The sequence below is a fragment of the Stegodyphus dumicola genome, chromosome 2, assembly GCF_044657685.1.
Source record: "Stegodyphus dumicola isolate Sdum_Otavi_A_Nest chromosome 2, ASM4465768v1".
NCBI lineage: Eukaryota > Metazoa > Arthropoda > Arachnida > Araneae > Eresidae > Stegodyphus > Stegodyphus dumicola.
In genome coordinates this window covers 58,352,123-58,374,172 of record NC_140769.1, presented here as the reverse complement: position 1 = coordinate 58,374,172, position 22,050 = coordinate 58,352,123, and the positions used below count along the sequence as shown (strand labels likewise).

The window sequence follows — 22,050 nt, the reverse complement described above, 5'->3', positions numbered from 1 at the left end:
TATATAAATTTATATTTATTTACTGCTTAATACAATCGAAAAAATATCTGTTACACACTCTGCACAGTTGCAATACGACCTTTATTGAGACCCTCTTTTTTTTTTTTTTTTTATCTATTTGGTAAATCAATTAAAGAGTTGTTGGTTAGTAAGGGGGGAAAAAAACATTAAGCAGTGGAAAGGGTTAACTTGCATACTGTTCTCCCTATAAATATATATTCAGAGCATATGATTTAGAAATTCTGATTTAAAGTAATAATGTAAAATGTATGCACAAATAAGAAATTACTTTAAGTAAAAGAAATATTGTTGAAATTGATAAGTCCTTTGAAATACATAATTTAATAATATTAATGTGTCTTTCTGTGTGCTTTTTATTGTGCTATATTTATCAGTTAGTGAATAAATATGATAATTTTTTATGAAATTTATATATAGTGGAACCTGAAGATACGAGTTTAATTCGTTCCAGCATTGAACTTCTATAGCAAATTTCTCATATCTAGAAACTTCTGCATTGAAAATAGTAGAAATCCAGTTAATCTGTTCCGCTTCCCAAAACTATCAACATAAAAATAAATTTTTCTAATAAATAACACTGGTAAATAATATAACCCCTAGTTTACCTTTATGATAGCTTATGACACCGACTTTAACTCTTTCTCATTAATCCACACCAAGAACAGCTTGTAGGAGTTTTGGAGAGTGCTTGGAAGTAATGGTAACTCCTTTGCCTGCATCAATTTTAATTTCTTCCTTCTTCTTCAGAATAGTGCAGATCGTCGATGTCGAAAGGCCATGTCTTCACCAGTTCTGTCACTCTTACACCATTCTTATGTTTATCTACAATTTCTTTCTTAATTTCAATAACCATGGCTTTCTTATTTTTCTTTGCAGTGGTATCTGAGGCAACAGTCTTCTTGGGAGGCATCATGAAATAATTATTTTCACGTTAAATGTAATAAACAATTAACTCAGAAGCACACAAACATGTAGATCAATGAACACTGAGTGATCTGATGAGGGGATTTCCTGAATAGAGCCGAATCGAAAATGGCGCCACACATACCAACAGCCTGGTTCATTGCTTGTTGCTTGAGTCAATGCTTGTATTTAGAGACAAACTTTTCGCTCATACTTTCCTCGTATCTCGAATTTCTCGTATACAGAGGTGCTCATATCACGAGCTTCCACTGTATGTATGTTACCGTGAAAGACCAGAATTAGAGAATATCAGAATTTGGTGAATGTTGACAAATACCAAATGCGTTGGTGAAAGACTGAATATTAGGTTATGTTCTTATGTATTTAGAACATTCTTGGTAAATGTCGACAAGCACACATAAGCTCTGGTGTGGGTCAAAATTACAAGCCAAGAAAAAAGTTTGAAAAATTCCAAATCCTTTGTTCTACCATACCTGAGATCATGTGGCATCTATTTGTTAGATTCTTGAACAGTGTGCTGTTTGTCTGTTTCATGCAAGGTTTAGTGATGCATGCAACATATGCTTGAATTTTATTTTTTTGTTCGATAGCCGAATTTATATTGAATGATCACTGCAATGAACCATGACCCACTTTTTGTTTTTAAGTTATGTTTTTTAATTATGAGTAAATGAGAAGCCAGTTGTTTTTAATTCAAAATATCATAACAGTGTAAGTTGTTGCAATAAATTAGTGTATAATGTTAATCACATAATTTATAAAATTATTATTTGTATTAACATTATTGGTATTACGATTTAGAATGTACTGTTTGTTTTAGGTTTAACAGTTTAATTTATGTATGCTGTTACATAGGCCTTCTAATATTTTGAAGTATATCGTAATACATTTTAATAATAAAGTATGATTTAAAAAATTGAATTTTTGATTTTAAGAAAATACAGTCAAAAGTCGTTAATCCGGACTCGTCGGGACTTCGGCGATTCCGGATTATAGATCATCAGTTTAAATCTGGTAAAATGGCATGCAGAAATTATAAAATTAAAAATATGAAACCGTAATTTACGAAATAAAGAACAATTATGATCTAAAGGGTATAAAAATTTACAAAAAAAAAGCTTAATATTTATTTGTTTACTTTATTAAACATTTCTTTCAATGTAAGTTGTTTAAGTTGCTTCGTTTTTTATGTGATAATACATTCTCTTTAATTCTATAAACAGACATAATTTCGTGTTCAGTTACAAAGTTCCGCTGTTCAAGTCCTATCATTGCTGTGTCAAGAATACCGACTAATTTGTCAATCGAAATTTTTTCGTTTTCAATAACCTCTATCACTTTCTTCGCTATCCGAAGCGAATTATAATGACGAGGCATTTGATTTAAATCATATCAAAGACACATCGAGATGAAATACTACATTGAGTAAGCAATTATAAGCCAAATAAAATAAAAACATCTGCTCTTAAGATAAGGATAGTGCTGGATCAACTTCCAATTCAGTACATGCCGCCCTGTGTTAAAGATAAACAATGTTTAGATAAACAAACGTTAAAGTTTACATAAACAAAGGGTATGCCTTTATCCATTTTTTGCAGCAATTCTACTTTTTGTTTAATGGACTTCAAAACATACTTTCGCTTTGTAGATCCTTTACATATTAGTAAATATATATCAGAAATTCTATTTGACATAATCGAAAGTTCAAGCTTACTTTTATAAAATTGCTCTAACAGTCTGCAAAAAATAATAATCCGGATCCAATTCGAAGATTAAGGAACAACGCAATCTGCAACATTAACTGAAATAGATAATTAGATAATTTTAGCTTAGCTTATTCCATCCGTTATACATTAAATGCGCATTCGTAAACGTATTTTGCGCACACGCAAATTCGCAGCGGTAAAGGTCTTACGCGCATGCGTCAAAGAGACGCATGCGCAGAAAGTTTGTAGCTTTGAGGTCCGGATTATGGGTGTCCGAATTAATGACTTTTGACTGTATTTGTATTCAGCATTCACAATCAGTGCATGCTGAATGTCAGTATTTGTTGTTATATCTTTTCAGTAACTGTATTTAATAATTTTCATTATATTAGCATGCTTTCCATGTTTATTTTTTCAGAACAGTGCTGAAATTCTGTGTGTTAGAAACTTTGCTAGGAGAAAAAGGTTTCAGTTTTACATTTAAATTTATGAATAAATTTAACTCTTTTGTTTATTGTATAGGGCTTATTTTAAAATATTTTGAAATCTTCAAATTATGCTCATATTTATACACATCATTTTTTTAAGTCAACACTCAGACATCTGGAGTACTGCTGTATGAATTAAATTTCTGACTTAATTCAAATCAATTCCCAAATTTTTCATTTAAAATTTTTTTAAATATGTTTCAGGTCCTCTTCCAAAAACATTTCCAGATTTTTGGCGAATGATCTGGGAACAAGAAACTCAAGTTATTGTCATGACAACTAAAACTGTAGAAAGAGGTCGAGTGAAATGTGGCCAATATTGGCCAGCAGAAGAAAGTATAACTCAAGAGTTTGGAGATTTTGATGTTTACAATGGAGGAATTGAACATTTTGCAGACTTTACCATAACTAATTTGGTTTTGACCAACAAAAAAGTAAATTTAATATCTTACCATGCATTAATATTGTAATTGTAATATGTAGGAAAATGTACGTAAATATTTGTATGTATTCGGAGTATGTTCACAGCATATTTTATTTGCATGTTGTTTAAGATTATTATTTTATTCTTAAAACTGAGAAACTTTCTAATTTTAATAAGTGTATAAACTTTTTGAGGGGGAAATGTGTATTTTTCTTTAATTATTTTAGTTTTCCCACTCCAGACATTAGTATGAAGTCCAAAGTCTGGACCACCAGTTTTTTTTTAAAGAAATGTTTTGTGGAAAGTTAGAAAGAATTAGATTCTGAGAGTAGTGTCTTGCTTTAGCACATGCCATAGCTGCCAACTCTCTCGATTTTTATCACACCTTCCGGTCTTTTAATAGATAGCTGAATCTCCCGGTTTTTAATTTTTAGCTTTTTATAAGTAAAGTGTTTCCCAGCAATAGATGAAATTTATTGAATAAATAAAACTTTAACTGTGCAAAATTCTGTTCCTCTAGCCTTAGTGATTTTCAAAATACTTTTTTCCTGTTAAATGTTATTTCATCTGAGCTATATTTTATTCCTATTACATTTTATTGACTTTTATCTTATTAAATTCCATTTTGTCAGTTGTCTTATTCTACTGCAGGCATTCGTAGATTTTTATATGCTGAGTCAACCAAAGTTTAATCAGTTAATATTTGTTATAAATTTATGTCATTATATGGCACGTTACTAAGTTTACCCAGATAAATAATATTTATGCAAATTATTAATTAAATTTTTAGCATATTTAAAAAAACTTTAATAAATAAAAGTTTTTGCTTCCTATCCGACATTTTCTCAGTATAAAAGTGTAAGGAAATTATAAAATAAAATTAGTCTAAGAGCATCATATTTACAATGTATAATTAAATACTAATACAGTACAAAGTCCAAAATCCGGACGTCCGTTATCCTGAATGATCTAAAATCCGGATCTCAAAACAACCAATAACGTTTTCTCGTAGGCTTTACGCATCACATTTGATACCCCCCCTTCGCACATAAAACATCTGGTGAGTCCCGATTCTTAATTTCCCTTCGACACTGAATAAATTACCTTGTTATTGAAGAAACAATCATTTTAACATAAATTTGTATGATCAAATTTGGCTCCGTTGCTGCGCATCTTGGCACACATCTCAAACCGAAACATTCCACATAGATACGTTGTTTGGTGAATCATTATTTATTGTACTTTCCTTTCATCACCGCATGTTTATCAAAACATGACAACTTGAGTAATGACTCATGTAGCGATGACTAAGCATTTTTTTTTTTTAAATGTTAGTAATTGAATAATAAAGGAGTATGGTAACCTTTTATGTTGACATTATGCTTTGTGATGATTACAGATTTAAGTTAAAGGCGCTAAAATATGTTGATGAGGAAAATTTACCCAAAATTTTTTTTATATACTAAAAATAGATTTTGTTGATGATACTCATAGATCCAAACCATATTCAGGGCTATTTGATTTAAGAATAACTGATTTGTTATTCACATAAACCCAGAACCGGCACCAGGGTTCATATGGCCGCTCCCAGTCACAGAGTGTAGGACCCACAGAGGCTACATCAGGCAGTTATATATCTAGCGCCAGCTCTCAATAAGGCTTAAGTATATGTGGGAATTTATTTATTCAGAATTCTGATAAGCCTTAAGCATGTGCAAGAAATAGACATAACTGTAATAAATAACTGAACTAATACAATTCAGGCTTGGTTGTTTCATGCACCATGGAAGCAAGATAAAATTTAACGGAACAACTTTTCATTAGTCGCCAAGCTCATGATGCATAGCCAAATATGTATAGTGAAAGATAGCTAAATTTGATGATGATAGCCACTAATTTTAAAGGTCTTTGGATATCGCAAATCAAAGGTGAAGTTTCTCAATTAATAGGTTTTGTAAAGAAATGTGGAGAAGCGGTAATAAATGAAGATGATATAAAAGAAGTTTTTCATTGGGATGACAATGCTTCACAATCATTAATCAATTAATGAATGGTGAAATCTGTAGTGTGGTTCTAGATGCAGAAAATATCGCTGGCAATAATGAAGAAAGTGACATAGATGTTACTGAAAACGAGAAAATTTTGATTGACAAGTTAGTCGGAATTCTCGAAACAGCAGCTACAGGACTTCAACAACTGAACAAGAAATTATGTCTGTCTACAGAATTAAAGAGAAAGTATTAGCACAAAAAACGAAGCTACTTAAACAACTTACATTGAAAGAAATGTTTAATAAGGTAAACAAATAAATATTAAGCTTTTTTTGTAAATTTTGATACCCTTTAGATCATAAATACGTCATTATTTCATAAATCACGATTTCATATTTTTAATTTTATAATTTCTACATGCCATCTTACTAGATTTAAACTGACAATCTAATATCCAGAATTGCTGAGGACCTGACGAATCCGAATTTTGGACTTTGTACTGTATTTTTACATCAAAATTGTATTGCAAATAGTTCAGTATGTCATGCATTATAAAAGAAATTTAAGTCAGTTTGGAGTTTGTTTGAAATGGCATCTTTGTACAACATGAAAACTTCCTAAAAAAATTTCCTCGCAAAAATGAGTTTTTCATATTTCACTTTTCGCAACTACGATATGCTTAATGCTTCACGCATGCACAGTAGATATTTTTTCTTAATAAAAGCAGGTGAAGGGATTTGTAATTCACCTCACTAAATAAAACATCTCAGTGTTGAATAAACACAGTCATTTATTAGAATAAATCCGTGTAATCAATAATATGGCTGCCTAGATATATTTTTGTGTGCATCTTAAACCAAATTGCTGTACTAAAGTTGGAAAACTTCATAGAAATGAAAAACACTGTTCAAGTAGTCTATTAAAAAAAAATTGATTTGTACATATTATACCTTGTTTTCAGAATTCAGTTAACCCTTCAGGACTCTAACTGTTTTATAATTCCATAGATCTTAATTGCCGTTTTACTTATTGTTATATAATTCCATAGTTCTTAATCATTTGATTTTTTTTTTGTGCATGTGTATAGAATGAAGAACTCCCTCCCCGCAAGAATAGATACTAAAATGGAAGTTTTTTTTGGGGGGGGGACATCTGTACATACCTGTGTATGCATTTATGCACCTTGCATTCAAAACAATTAGTCGTAGATTGTTAAATTTTATATCTAGGACTGCTATAACATATTGTTGCACACCTCCTTTTTTATTGCTGTCGACATTACCAAATGTGTCTCTATATATATGTGTGTGTGTGTGTAAAATATAAAATGTCTACCTTTCTTATAATAAATTAACAATAGGGAAATTTGAGTATGCTTCCTTCTTCGTTCTAAAAGTAGCAAAGCAGTAACTTTTCTAATATAATCCTTACTTCCTGTTTTAATCCTGTTGTAGTTTTTGTAGTTTTTTGCCAACGACTTAAGCGGTTTTCCTTTAAATCCGTTAAAAACGGCTCAGAAATTGCTGTTATAGGTCGCCCTATCAAGAAACGACCTGGCGTCAGAACTTCGAAACTTTCTGAATCACTAGAAAGAGGAGTAAGCGGTCGCGAATTTAATATTCCTTCTATCTGAATGACAATCGTTTCGAATTCTTCGTAAGTGAAATGAAAATTGCCAATTGTACGTTTAAGATGGTACTTCACCGATTTTATCCCAGCTTCCCAAAGTCCACCGAAGTGAGGCGATTTGGGTAAAATAAAATTCCAATCTATATTTTCTTGCGAAAAATAATTAGCTAATTCTTTGTCTGGGAAATTAATGAGCTTATAAAATTTTTTCAATTTTGAATTCGCTCCAACAAAGTTAGTAGCATTGTCGGTATAAATTTTGAAACATTTGCCACGTCTACTTGTAAAACGTTTAAGTGTTGCAATTAAAGCATCGTAAGTCAAATCTGTTAATGTCTCAGGATGGATGGCTTTTGTTGCGAAACATATAAAAATACAAATATACAATTTATTCAGAATACCTTTACGTTGATTTTTAAATTTCACTAAATAAGGGCCACATAAATCAATACCTGTAATAGAAAATGGAGCTGAAACATTAACTCTTTCACTAGGCAAATTACCCATAATTTGTGGAGAAAGAGTGGGCTTACATTTAAAGCACGTTACACATTGATGTACTGTTTTACGTGCGAGACTACGGCCACCTAAAGGCCAAAATTTCAAGCGCACTGCATTTAGCAGACCTTGTGGTCCAACATGAAATAATTTCCTGTGTAAACTTTCAAAATAAATTTTACTTAATCTTGAACCCTTAGGTAAAATAGGAGGATGTCTTTGAGAATATGGCACTGAAGCATTCTTCAGCCTTCCTCCTACACGTACTATTCCTTTGTCATCAAAAAACGGAAATAAATTCGAAATATTACTTGGCAGTTTCTTTCCTTCAAGGAGAACTTGTTGTTCATGCTTAATCAACACTTCTTCAGCTTCTCTTACCTCCTCCACTGACAGTGGTCCTGTGTTTTTTTACCTTATCCCTGCAATTGAAAATAAACCTGAAAATATAAGACAAAACATGGTTAATTTTATAATAATTGTTTGAAAGTTCTAAGAGGTCGTCCACAATAAAATGTTGAGAGCTGTCATTTAGCAGGGCTGTCTCTTTACAAGTCTCATCTTCAAAAGGAATTTTCCTTTCTTGCCGCAAAGTTTCTTTTTCGACTTGTTCGATGGTTTCAATCTCAGGAATAAATGGTTGCAAGTTCTTGAAACTGTCAGGCTGCATCAAGAATTCTGGACCTGTCCACCATCTAGAATCTGTCACCAAGGAATCAGCATTCATTCCACGTGAGAGAAGATTGGCAGGATTTTCTTTACCTGCACAGTGATGCCAAGAGTTGGGATCTGTCAAGCTGGTGATTTCGTTCACTCCATTTGCCACAAATTGCTTCCATCGGGTTTTTGCACCCTTTATCCAAAAAAGTGCAATCTTGGAATCTGTCCAATGGTATTCAACAGAAGATCTTTTCAGATTCACGATTCTTTTTACCTTAGAACTAAGACGAGCTCCAACTAGAGCACCCAATAGTTCTAATCTTGGTAAGGTTACACCATTTAATGGAGCCACACGACTTTTTGAAGTTAGGAGTTTCACCGATATTTCACTGAGTGTCTTTACCTTCAAATATATGGCAGCGCCATATGCCTTTTTACTTGCGTCGCAAAAACTGTGTATTTCAACAGTATCTTCCTTTGATACAGAATCATTGACCAACCTAGGTATTTTCAAATTTTCTAAGTGATGAAGTTCAGCACACCACTTCTTCCATTCCTTTTCAATTTCCTTTGGTAAAGGTTCATCCCACTGAATTTTTTCATTCCAGAGATCTTGGATGAGGCATTTAACTCGAATGGTGAAAGGCGAAATTAATCCTAAAGGATCAAATATCTTCCCTATTGCTTGAAGTAAGAAGCGCTTCGTATTTTTGTCCCTAGAAAGAAATTCCAAAAGATTTTTAGTATCCATAGTTAAATAATCTTTGTGCGTCTTCCAAGAAAGTCCCAAGATTTTAGTTTGGTGTGCGCCCAAGCTGAGAGTAGCGTCTGCAGGATAGGTATCGAATTCTTCATTCTTCCATTGCTCCATTAATTCAGCATTATTGCTAATCCACTTCCTGAGGACCATTCCAGCCTCTTCCATAATTTTCTTGGCATTTTTAGATACTTCAAGTGCTTCTTCAAAATCCTCGCTTCCAGAAATGAGATCATCTACATAAAAACACTGGTCTAAAATTTCAACTGTTTCGGGAAAATCTTCCTTGTATTTTTTAATATGATGTCTAATAGTAGCTGCTAACAGGAATGGGCTCGAACTGACCTCGAAATTTAGTCGATTGAAACGGTAAATCTGTAAATTGGGCCTTTTATCAACACTTGGATCATCACTACTCCAAAGAAAACGAACTGCATCCTTATGTTCATCAGAGAGGCACATCTGCAGAAAAGCTTGTTTAACATCTGAACAAAATGCAATTTTGTTCAATCTGAAATTAATTAGTAAATCCAAAAGATTTGGATTTAAGTTGGTCACAAGCAGTCATTTAAAGAAAGTTCATTATTTTGATGATTACCCGCATCAAAGACGATCCTAGTTTTCGACGTTAAACTACTTTCTTTCCGCACTGCCTGATGAGGCAAATAATATATAGGCCTATTTAAAGCATTTTCTTTTGTATCAGCATTTACGATGCTGATTATGCCTTCTTTTACATAATCACAAATAATTCACGGTATTGTTGATGTAACTCAGGATCATGACTAAATCTCCTCCACAAATTCTGAAAACGCTGCCGCGCCAAGGAATAATTATCAGATAATTCTTCATAATGTTTCCTAAAAGGTAGTTGTACTACATAACGTCCATTTTTAAATTCAACGGTGTCATTAAAAATTTCCATTGCCTGATCCTTTTCATGCAAAACTGGATCATCACGAATACCAAGTCCCTCTAAATCAAAGAAAAGTTTTAAAGTATTTTGAAGAGAGTCATTTTGCACAAGAAAACAATGTCTCTGATAAGAAGGTTGTATTTCGTTAAGCTTCCTGCATGCGATCCATCTGAATTCAGACTCTTTAAACAATAAATCATCATTTATTTTATACGTATTATTTTTCAAAACCTTAAAAATTAAATCAGCACTTATAAGGGCATGTACCTCTGAAGCTTCATAAAATGATTTATCAGCTAAATTTAAAAATTGTGGAATTTCTACTTTCGAAATATCTAACATAGTACACGGAGTTAGTCCTGTTATCTTATTTACAATCAAGAATTCAACTGGTTCATTAAAGGTACATTCTTCATTTGAAATAAATGTATTCACTTTCCATTTAATATTTTAAATTGATCCATTAAGACCTGTAACAGGCATTTTAATTTTCTCCCTTTTTATTCCTAAGCATTCACTTATTTTATCTGTAAGAACACATATATTAGATGCGCTGTCTAAAATCGCACAGATTTTTATTCTTCGATTATTGGCGTCACGGACATAAATCTCTGCAGTCGAAAAAAGTACACTTTTTCTTTTTTGTTTATTCTTGTTACTTAAAACACTCAACGCTTTCAATTCTGAGTCACCTTTTCCAGCGGCGGCATCGAGCTCACTTTTGTTTTGTCTAAGTGGCGTCACCGAGCGACAAGGAGTCTTCGAATGACCTTCATTATCCATGCATATTAATTTATTGTGTTTTTCCCCGCAAGCGCATTTAAATTTCGAGAGTAACTGACTTTTCTTATGATTTTGCTTTAGACATAATTCGCAGAGTTTATGTGAACGAATTAATTTTAATCTTTCATGAACACTTAACTTTAAGAATGTATCGCAAAGGAAAATAGGATGAAAGCTCCTACACACAACACAGTTTTTATTTTTATTTTCATTTGTCAATTATGGGAAGGAGTGGAATTCTTGTTTATATTAACTTTACTTCCGGGTGTAATATTTCTATTTATAGATAACAAAACTGATTCACGCTGTTCCAAAAATCTAATAAACTCGTCAAATGTTGGAACTACTTTCGATTTGTGAGATAATTCAAAATTTTTTCTAGATTCTTTATCTAGTTTTTGAAGAAGAATATTTATTAGAAAAACATCACATAACTTGTTCTGTTCATATTTTAATACTTTCAAAGCGCGTAAATTCTTTTGTATACAATCAATCATACTTCTGATATCTTTCGCATTTTCGGATTGAATCTTTTCAAAATTTAAAATATTCTGCACATGAATGTCAACAATCAGACGTTCATTATCATAGCGAGATTCTAAAGCATTGTACAAAGATTCAAAATTATCAAAGTTACTACCTAAATGCTTAGCATCATTAGTAAGACAAGATCTTAGATAATATAATTTCTGTGAATGACTTAGCTGAACATTATTTGTAATTAAATCATCAAATTGAGTTTTAAATGAACTAAATTCTTCATATTTTCCTGAAAATTCAGGCAAAACTAACGCTGGGATTTTAGTTTTGATTTGAAAATTTTCATCTATATTACTTTCAGTAACATTTACTGCTTTTGCAGAATTTAACTTATTGTAAGAATTAATGAGAATTTCAATTCTTACCTCCAATTTTTCCAGACGATCATCACATTGGTTTAAGTCATCATCAATTTTGGTCAGATCATCATCTTTCATTTCACTTTGTGCGTAGCACGCACTTCGTAGTTCATCAACTTTCTTTTGAAGAGCTTGAATGTTTTTTAGTTTAACTTTAAGTTCAACTAAGTCCACATCATTATTTGCAGTTTGCACAAAAGTTTCGAATCTAGTTATTTTCCCCTTTAGGGATGCTTTGCTTTTCATTAATATATCCATACCGCTGAAGTAGGCTCCAGGGTCGACGGAGCCAGATGAATAAACTTATTTTTCTTAAAAGTTATTTTTTATCGACGGACCAGCTTCACTGCTTCGTTTTTAATTATTTTATTTATAAAAACATCATATACAAATATTTACAGTGAAGCAAATACAATTTAATTGTGAGCTTCAGTTACAAGTAATTGCTCACGTCAGACCGGTTAAATTTCTTTTTTCAGTTTGTTGCCTCAATCGTAGGAGGCGATAATTTGGCGAGATTCGTTGGCATAAAATGCGCCAACACCAGCATTTAGCAATAGAAATTCTTCTGTTCTTTTCTTATTTTTGGCCATGGCTCACCAATACTTGAAAAACACTAATCTTTTTGCTATAACATCCACTGTAACGGTGGCTGTTCTGAGGGACAGACAGTACCTGCTTTTCTCCCTGTGCCCTGCACCCCTCAGTGTTATCCTGTATGTTATGGAGGTGGTCATTTTTAGTTATCTGTGTGTGCTTGTAACAGTCTCGTCTCCTATTGCTATCGGCCATTGTGAAAATCTAGTTATTGTTTTACTTATTCTGAGGTTTTACTAATATGCGGTTTTATTAAATGTTTAGCTGTTAAATTTATATGCTTTCTTAAAAATACTATTTGATATTCTCTCCCCCCCCATCAAATTGTAAGAGAAGAAAATTAGATTATTTCTTTGCTTCTGTGAAAGTTAAAATGATGTGTTTGAGAAATACAGTTTTGACTACTTTGAAAAAAGTAAAGGCAAATAAACACTATTTGACTCATAAAGAACATAAATATTTCAATTTAAAAGGTGAATCTCAATAAGCTGCAGTTCAAAAATTGAAAAATGAAAAGCATCATTAACAGGCATCTAGTGATGCTTTTGTAGAGAAAATTAGTTGCTCTGCAGTTGCTGTTACTTAATAGCACATATACTTGGAAGAAGATTCAGACCATTTAGTGACTTAGGAATAATAAAAGAATGTATTTTTGAAGCAGTAGGTATGTTAGATCCAGAAAAAGTTGATAAATACAAACAATTATCACTTTCTAGGAGTACTATAGCAGATCAGCAGCATAAATTAACTGAAAATGTAACAGAGCAACTTCAATTTTAAATGAAGATGTTTATTTTTCAATTGTTTTATATGAAAGCATTGATAAAACCTGACTCAGCACAGGTTTTGTATTTTATTCATGCTGGAACTAAAGATTTTCACTGTTATGAAGAACTTCTTGCACTGGGTACATACACTAAATTGAAGAATTTGTGGAGTTGAGATTTTCGGAAACTTCGGAGAAATATGCCATCAGTTACGATTAAATGTCAGTAATTTAGTCAGTGTCTGAACTGATGGCACACCTTCTAAATGAGAGGTAAAAAAGAATGATTTGTTGCTTTATTAAAAGGGGGAAAACTTGAAAATTTTTTATCATTTCACTGAATTTTTCAGCAGCAAAATCTTTGTGCAAAAGTAACCATTTTGCAAGACACCCTGAATAGAACTACTTTGATTGACAACTGTATTTCGTAAATAGAATGCATCATTGTGAATTTCGGTTGATACTAAATTTAGACAAGGAAACGTAGACCTACTGTATAAGGCTCGCTGGCTATCAACAGAACTAAACTAAACTAAACTCAGTGGCACCACAGCCTGCAGTACCCCGAAATCTGCTTTCTTGACCTTGGGCCCCAGAGTACATTAGCATATGCCGTGACAAGTGGTCAGCTTGTCGTAGGACTCCCGGTGTTTAGTCCCCAAGTGAACTTGATACTCATTTTATCGACCCACTCAAGGGATGAAAGGCTGAGGTCAACCTTACCCAGGGAATCGAACCCCAGGCCTGTGGTGCAGTTGTGTGATATGCTAGCCACTATCAACGAGACTTTTGATAAAAGACAACTTTAACTTTACAATGACAAATTTTAAATTTTTATCCAGAACAGGGGAAACTATGTGCTCTATCAGATGAAGCATTTTGAAGAAACGTATTTTTGTCTGATATTATGACAAAACAAAACAATTTAGATGTTTGCCTGCAAAGTAAAAACAAAGCATATACACTACGAAGTCCGAAATCCAGATGTCCAATATCCGGAATGATCTAAAATCCGGATCTCAAAGCCACAAACTTTTTTTTTTCCCCCACACTTGATTTTTCCCCTTGTAATAAAACTTGTAGAGTCCCAATTCTTAATTTCACTTAAGTACTAAATAAAATACCTCGTTATTGAAGAAACAATCATTTTAGCATAAATCTCAAACCGAAACATTTTATATAGAAACGTTATTGATTTTACACCTACTAGTTTTTTATACCCCCGACGCCGGCTTGGCAAGTCCTTATTTATTAATCAGGGTGTTTATAAAGTCCCGGACCCATTTTGATGTTTAATAACTCATAAAATAATGAAGATATAAACAAACTTATGGCATTTATTGATGGAATAACTTATATATTTTCCTTTTCAAGTTTAAATATCTTTACTTTTGTAAATATCGTCCGCATGTGTGGTTAATTTCAGATAATTTCATTTTCCAGTCTAAATATCTGTACTGTCTAAATATCGTCTGCTTATTAATTGCATTTTTATCTCTTTTGTTCTTGGCAACTATTGCAATGTTATTTTTACTTTTGATATGTTTGTTCTAGTACTTTTGTATGTGATGTTTTATTCGACCGGATATTAAGGAGAATGCATACACCACAAGAGGAAGCACAGATTTTATGGTGGTTCATAGAAACGAAATCCATAACGCAAACACAGAGAAATTGCAGAAGAATTTACCAAAAAGATCCTCCATCCAAAAGCAGCATCTTGCAGTGGAAAAAGAATTTTCTAGAAACTGGATGTATCGCAGATAAGAAATGTTCTGGATATCCCTGCGCAAGTGATTTTGATGTAGAACGTGTCAGAGAGACATTTTTACACAATCCTAGAAGATCTGTGAGATCAGCGGCAAGAGAACTGGGTATGCGAATTTCAACAGTGTACAAGGTTATTAAGAAAAAAATTAAGACTGCATGCATACAAAGTTCTAATTGTTCAAGTTTTGAACCAGACAATAGGCCTAGGAGGATGGCCTTTGCAACAGATATGCTAAGGAGAATAGATGATGATGCTGAATTTCTGAAGCGCATAATGTTCTCCGACAAAGCATCCTTTCATCTTTCTGGCATTGTTAATCGCCATAATATGCGCATATGGGGATCTGAAAATCTCCATGAATACCATGAGGCACAAAGGGATTCCCCAAAGGTTAATGTTTGGTGTAGACTAATGCACGACTGAGTCATTGGGCCTTTTTTTTTTTTACAGAAAAGACGCTCTCATCTGTCGTATACTTAGACATGTTGGAAAACTTCGTATTTCTACAACTAGAAGAGCTTCAGCCACATGTCTTTTTGCAACAAGATGGTGCACCACCTCATTGGGGTACCATCTTTCGTAGTTCTTTGAATGACCATTTTACAGGAAAATGGATTGGGTGAGGAGGTCCAATTTCTTGGCCACACAGATCACCTGATATAACGCCGCTGGACTTTTTCCTTTGGGGATTTCTAAAGGTTAACATTTACAGGAAGAGAGATTTAATATCCTAAAAGCCAGAATTACAATTGCAATAGCCTCTGTGGATGCCAACATGCTTGCTGGTACCTGACGTGAAATTGAATATCGACTTTATATTCTCCGTACGACGAAGAGGGCACACGTGGAAGTTCATTGACAAGGGTCATGAAACTTTTTGAGTCTGTCTAACCATTTATGTTATTAATTTTAATCTATCTTTATTATTTTATGAGTTATTAAACACCAAAATGGGTCCAGGACTTTATAAACACCCTGTATTTTGCTTTCATCACTTCATGTTTCTCAGTATGTGATAAATTGAGAGATGACTCATGTGACCATGTCTAAACTTTATCTATATATATATTAGTAATTGAATAACAAGAGTATGGCGAGCTTTTATACTGACATTACGCTTGGTAATTGTTACAATTAAATGCGCTAAGAAATGTTGGCGGGGGAAAATTCAACAAAAATTTCTTTTCATATGCTAAAAATAGATTTTGTTGATGAAACTCATAGGCCAAAAGATTACATTTAGTGCTGTTTGAATTAAGAATAACTGATATGTTATTCACCTAAACCCAGAACTAGCACCAGAGCTCGTATGGCCGCACCGGCAGCAGAATTTAGGAAAGACAGAATTTTTGGAATTTTCAAAAAGCACCGAGCAGCAAAATGAAGAGCTGAATATTTTTTTATAATTTAGGGAAAGCACTGGGATCCAAAATTTAGGGCCGGCAAAAATTTTAGAACTTAGGCAGGCACTTTGTAGTAGAATTTAGGACCCACAGAGACTGTATCAGGCAGTATCTAGTGCTGGCCCTACATAAGCCTTAAGTATAAGTGGGAGTTTATTTATTCAGGACTCAAATTAGCCTTAACCCCTTCGCGCCGACTGTCGCGTCTACATGCCAGCAACGAACACACTCACCTCCTGGCCGACACGCAGGCATGCCAGAGCATTTTCCCGTTCACTACCGACTGTCACGTATTTGTGCCAGTGTCCTAGAACGTTTGAAAAACTATAATTTCTGCCACAAGATGGCACTGTATGTCCATATGGTTTCAGATACATGTACATTAGACCTTCTACTCGAAATGAGAGAAGCATGACTCACATACACGTGTTTTTGATTATATAAACAAACGGGGAAATAAATGTTTCCGAATGGCGTGATTTATGACGTCTCTTTAAATCGCACTTTATTCGCATGTGGTAGTTGTTTACTGTAAGTAGAGAAGTTTTATTTGCGCTAAAGCGTTGGGTATTTCAGTTTGCAGTTCAGTTTTTAGAAAATAATTAGATCTTGTTAGACGTGAATTCTTTCAGTTTTTACCATTGCAATGTCGAAGCGTCGAAAATGTTTAACAGAGCATGAAATAGCAGAAATGATGCAAAATATTTCAGATATTGATTCTGAAATTCTGATATTGATTCTGAAAGATTAACTGAAAGACATTTTCCAAAACTTTGTTCAGAAGAGACTGATAAGAAAATGAGACGACGATGCTTCGTTTGTTCGCATTCCCGGAAAAATCCTCCAAAACGGCAAATGAGTTATTACAAGTGCAAGGAATGTAACGTAGGACTGTGTGTAGATCCCTGTTTTCAAATTTTTCATACGAAAAGAGAATTTTAAGTAATATATTTAGTTTTCAGATGTATAATGTTAAAAATCATAAAAGGGTGAGTAATTAAAATAAAATGTGTAAAATATGCATTTAAACAAGAAATAAGGTAGTTAAAGTATATATTATAAAAATATCTATAAAGCATAAGCCGTTTAAATACTCTATAGAGCATTATTAAACAATGCATTGATACTTCGGAAATTTCATGGATTTAGGCTTAGTAGCAAAAAAGCCCCTGGCCTGGACAGACGCTCGCGTAAGATACTGCCGGCCTCCGCGATGAGCGCGCGTATGCAGTACCCGGCACGAAGGGGTTAAGCATGTGCAAGAAATAGACGTAGGTATAATAAGTAACTAATGCAGTTCAGTATGCTATATTAGCGAAACAACTTGTCTTTCATCACTAGTCTTATGATACATAGCCAATAATGTATAGCGGACGCTATTAAGCTAGGCTAAAATTATCTTTACTGATTCTAAAGAATTTCACTTAACATAACAGACTGTGCTGCTGCTTAATCTTCTAATTTGATCCAGCTTATTATTTTTTGCAGAATGTCATTATTACAGCAATTTTATGAAAATTAAAGCTTGAACTTTTGATTATATCGAAAAGAGTTTTCAATTCTGGAACTGCAGTAGGATCCACAAAGCAAAAGCATGTTCCGATGTCCATTAAACAAAAAGTGGAATTGCTGCAAAAAATGTATAAAGGCATATCCGTCTCAAAATTATGCAAGGAGTATGGCATTGAAAAGCAAACTGGACATAAGAAAAAAAAAGGAACTTTTTCAATTTTTTGTGGATTCCGATATCCTACTCGCAATGAATAACAGGAAAATTTCTCATTATGTTAAAAAAGTGGCAATCATGACAAAGTGATGAGTGAATGGGTCAAATAGCATCGCAGCAAGGGCGTGCCTATTGACAGGTCCATTGCTAATGGATCAAGCCAAAATGTTTCATGAAGAATGAACTTAAAAACTGAGTGCACATATTCGATAGGTTGATTAACCAAATTTAAAAATTGCCTTGGTATAACGTAAATAAAAATTTCAGGTGAAAAAGCTCCATCTGATACTGAAGCTGCTGAACTATTAGCAGATGAATTCATTGAACTCCTTACTAGTGAAAAATTATCTCCAGAACAAATTTACATCCCTGATAAAACGAGTCTTTTCTGGCAATATATACCGCAAAATACCTTAGTAACCCTTACAGAAAAGGATCCAACTGGTGTCAAAGGTTCCAAAGCGAAGTTAACAATTTTGGCATGCGCAAATGCTGCAGGAACACACAAGTACAAACTTTTTGTGATTGGAAAAAATACGTTACCTCGAGCATTTAAAGGAGTAACCATTTTTGCCATTACATGTCGTGCAAATAAAGAGCATGGATGACACAAGCGTTAATGAATGATTGGTTTGAAAATCATCTTATACCTGAGGCTCGACAACATCTAAATTTGGTTGATTTACCTGATGACACAAAAATTATCCTGATCGTAGACAACTGTTTGGCTCATACTTCACTTAAAGTTTTAGTGAAAGATAATGTATTCACATTATTCTTTCCTTTAGAATGTATGTCCCTTATTCAGCCTGTGGATATTGAAATAGTGCTCACGCTAAAATGCAAATATAAAGTAGCATTTTTTTAAATCCATGTTCAATTTCTTGAACTATTCAAGAATTTTTGAAATATTTAGGCATAAAATCTGCTGTGTGAAGCATCACAGTATCATGGGAGGATGTGTCTCCAGATACTTTAAAAAATGCTTGGCATAATTTATGACCATGATTCTAGATCCAAAAAATACTGCTATCGATAGTGAAGAAAGTGACAGAGAGGTTATTGTAAACAAAATAATTTCAATTGAGAATTCTGGACACAGCCATTACAGGACTTGAACAGTAGAACTTTAAACAAGAAAGTGTATCTGTTTATAGAGTTAAAGAGAAAGTATTAGCACAAAAAATGAAGCAACTTAAACAACTTATGTTGAAAGAAATGTTTAATAAAGTAAAATAAATATTAAGCCTCTTTTTTTTTTTTTTTTTTTTTTTTTTTGGTGTGTGTGTGTGTAAATTTTGATTCCCATTAGATCAAAAATGCTCTTTATTTTATAAATTACGATTTCATATTTTTAATTGTATAATTTCTGCATGCCATCTTACTAGATTTAAATTGATGATCTAATATCCGGAATTGCCGATGTCCCGATGAGTCCGTATCTTGGACTTTGTACTGTATATAAAATATGGCAAATTCCTGGAAATAGCAAAAATGTTGAATAAGTATACGCGTATAAATAAATCACTCTATGAATATGTAGGTTTTTTTTGATTTTCTAATAAAAGAATATACCAAAAGATTTTCAGAGTTTGATAAGTGCACTTGTGCTATTAAACTGGCATTTGAACCAAATTTAGTGGATATATATACAGCTTCTACAAGACTAAAAATGGAGTTATTTGAGTTGCAGAAGATAGTATCCTCAAATCTCTTTTTGATGCTAATAGGGATCCCATAGACATCTGGAAAAATGCATGCACACCATTTATTTTCCTACCTTGGAAGTACTTACTACTGCAAGCCAATATTTTCTTTCATGACAAAAATTAAAACTGGTTTAAGAACAAAAATTACAGATGCTCATTTAGAGGATCTACTAAGGCTGTGCATTACGAAGCTTTATCCAAATATTCAATTACTTTCAGGCAAGAAACAAATGCAAATATCCCACTAAATTAAATTTTCCATCAGATTTTAGCATTATTTTACATACTATTGCTATGTAGGTTTTTTATAACTTAATATTGGTACTTTTTTTTTTTTCTTTGTAATGCAGTAAATTTATTGAAAAATACTTCTACTTTTTTATTTTTATTTGAAACAGCATTTAAATATATATAGTTGTTTATTAAAAAATTCTTAAAGATTAATGTTATAATAAGTTATTAGTCATGTGCGAATACAAAAATATTGTATATTATAAATCTTTATTTTAATACGTGACTTGTTTTGATGTAATTAAATACTTCTAGCTTGGTACTTCTCAAGATGTAGTTCACATGCAGTTTACAAGCTGGCCGGATTATGGTGTTCCTTATTCTGCTTTAGCAATGCTCGATTTCCGTGATAAAGTACGGCTGAAACAAGCTGAAGCAGTAGCTGCTATTGGAGAGCATTGGCAAGGCCACCCATTAGGCCCTCCCATAGTTGTACATTGTAGTGCTGGAATTGGTCGAACAGGTAAGCTAATAACTACTACAGTAATTATTAACTTTCATACAAAGAGTTAAAAAAATAGTAATAATTAGGTAGAGAAATAAAAGACTAGAAAAAAATTTATTCCCTTTGGAGCTTTTTTTTTCTGGGGGTTCTGAATTTTTGTTATTCAAAATTAAATATTTAAAAGAAATTTTTAAAGCAAAAATATAAGCATTTATAAAAATTGCTCATTAATCATAATTTTATTTATTGTAATTTTACTTATTTTTTTAAATCTCTTTATTTTGACTGTTTTTCTCAATTTTCACAACTTATTGCATGTGATTTTTTCTACTTTCTTATTAATAATGTAAGTTAGGTGGCTCATAAAGCAAAAATATAAGCATTTATAAAAATTGCTCATTAATCAGAATTTTATTTATTTTAATTTTACTTATTTTTTAAAATCTCTTTATTTTGACTGTTTTTCTCAATTTTCACAACTTATTGCATGTGATTTTTTCTACTTTCTTATTAATATTGTAAGGTAGGTGGCTCATAAAGACCTTTCTATAACTGACAGTTTCTACTTCTTTCTGATTCTGTGACCTTTTAAATTGAAACTCTCCATAAAGCTATTGAAAGTAAAATTTTGTATCAGTTTTGAAATTCTTTCTGGTGTATTAGTTTCTGGGTGGTCCCCCCTTTTTAATATTTTTCTGGTGTATGAGTTTTTAAGCTATTGAAAGTAAAATTTTGTATCAGTTTTGAAATTCTTTCTGGTGTATTAGTTTCTGGGTGGTCCCCCCTTTTTAATATTTTTCTGGTGTAAATGATATAATAATATATGAGTTTTTAAATAATCATATCTATGAAAAAATAAATTGGTACAAACATTAATTACATTTAAATAAAAGAGAAATTTAATAAGCATATTTGCTCTCGCATATGTTAAATCCTTTTGATAAATAAATATAAATTGTGTGATGTATCTGTAGTATTAAAAGAAAGTGTACTCCTAACAATAATAGTAAATTTCTATTTAATTAATTTATGATTAAAAACATGTTGAACATAAATTTATGGGAAAATAGACATCTATGATTTTATTTTGTGATTAGTGCTTTTTAAATTTAGTCAAAATAGCTATTTGTTTATCTAATTGTTCATATTAATTAAATATAGTTTTTTGGCTTCTAATGGTATAAATATATCATAATTTAATGAGGAATATTTTTAAAAAATTCTCAATTGAATTTATAAAAAAACTATGTAACCTATTTGATTTAGTCTCTATGTGTTTATAAAAAACATTTAACTGCATTTAGGATATGATTGTTGATCATTTATATCAGCGCCAGATCTTTGATTTTTCTGATGTGGGGCAAAAGCTAAAACTGTCGCCCTCACCCATCATACTTTAAGTTTCTCTAACAAGTTTTAATTTGTTTAATAAATACTACAGAAATAGATAGGATTTGAGGTAAAAACCTAAGCTCCATTTTATACTAAATTTTTTACTTGCCTTTCTTCTTCTTCTTCTTCTTTTTTTTTTTTTTTTTTTTTTTTTTTTTTTTTTTTTTGTTATAAAGGAAAATACGTACCAAATTTACATAATTAGATAATCGTCCTCTCCTAGGAGAATCGCCTTTCTGCTGAGCCTACTTTCG

General features: G+C 32.4%; 1 protein-coding gene across 3 annotated transcripts in view; it reads left to right on the top strand.

The window, feature by feature from the left end:
• Positions 1-22,050, top strand: part of LOC118184749 (tyrosine-protein phosphatase non-receptor type 9-like) — a 147,225-nt gene that overhangs the window by 111,342 nt on the left and 13,833 nt on the right. For all 3 annotated transcript variants that reach the window (XM_085810679.1, XM_085810677.1, XM_085810678.1), the window contains 2 exons: positions 3,344-3,573; positions 20,215-20,422. In XM_085810679.1, the coding sequence (XP_085666805.1) occupies positions 3,344-3,573; positions 20,215-20,422 (438 nt within the window). The remainder of the gene's footprint in view (positions 1-3,343; positions 3,574-20,214; positions 20,423-22,050) is intronic.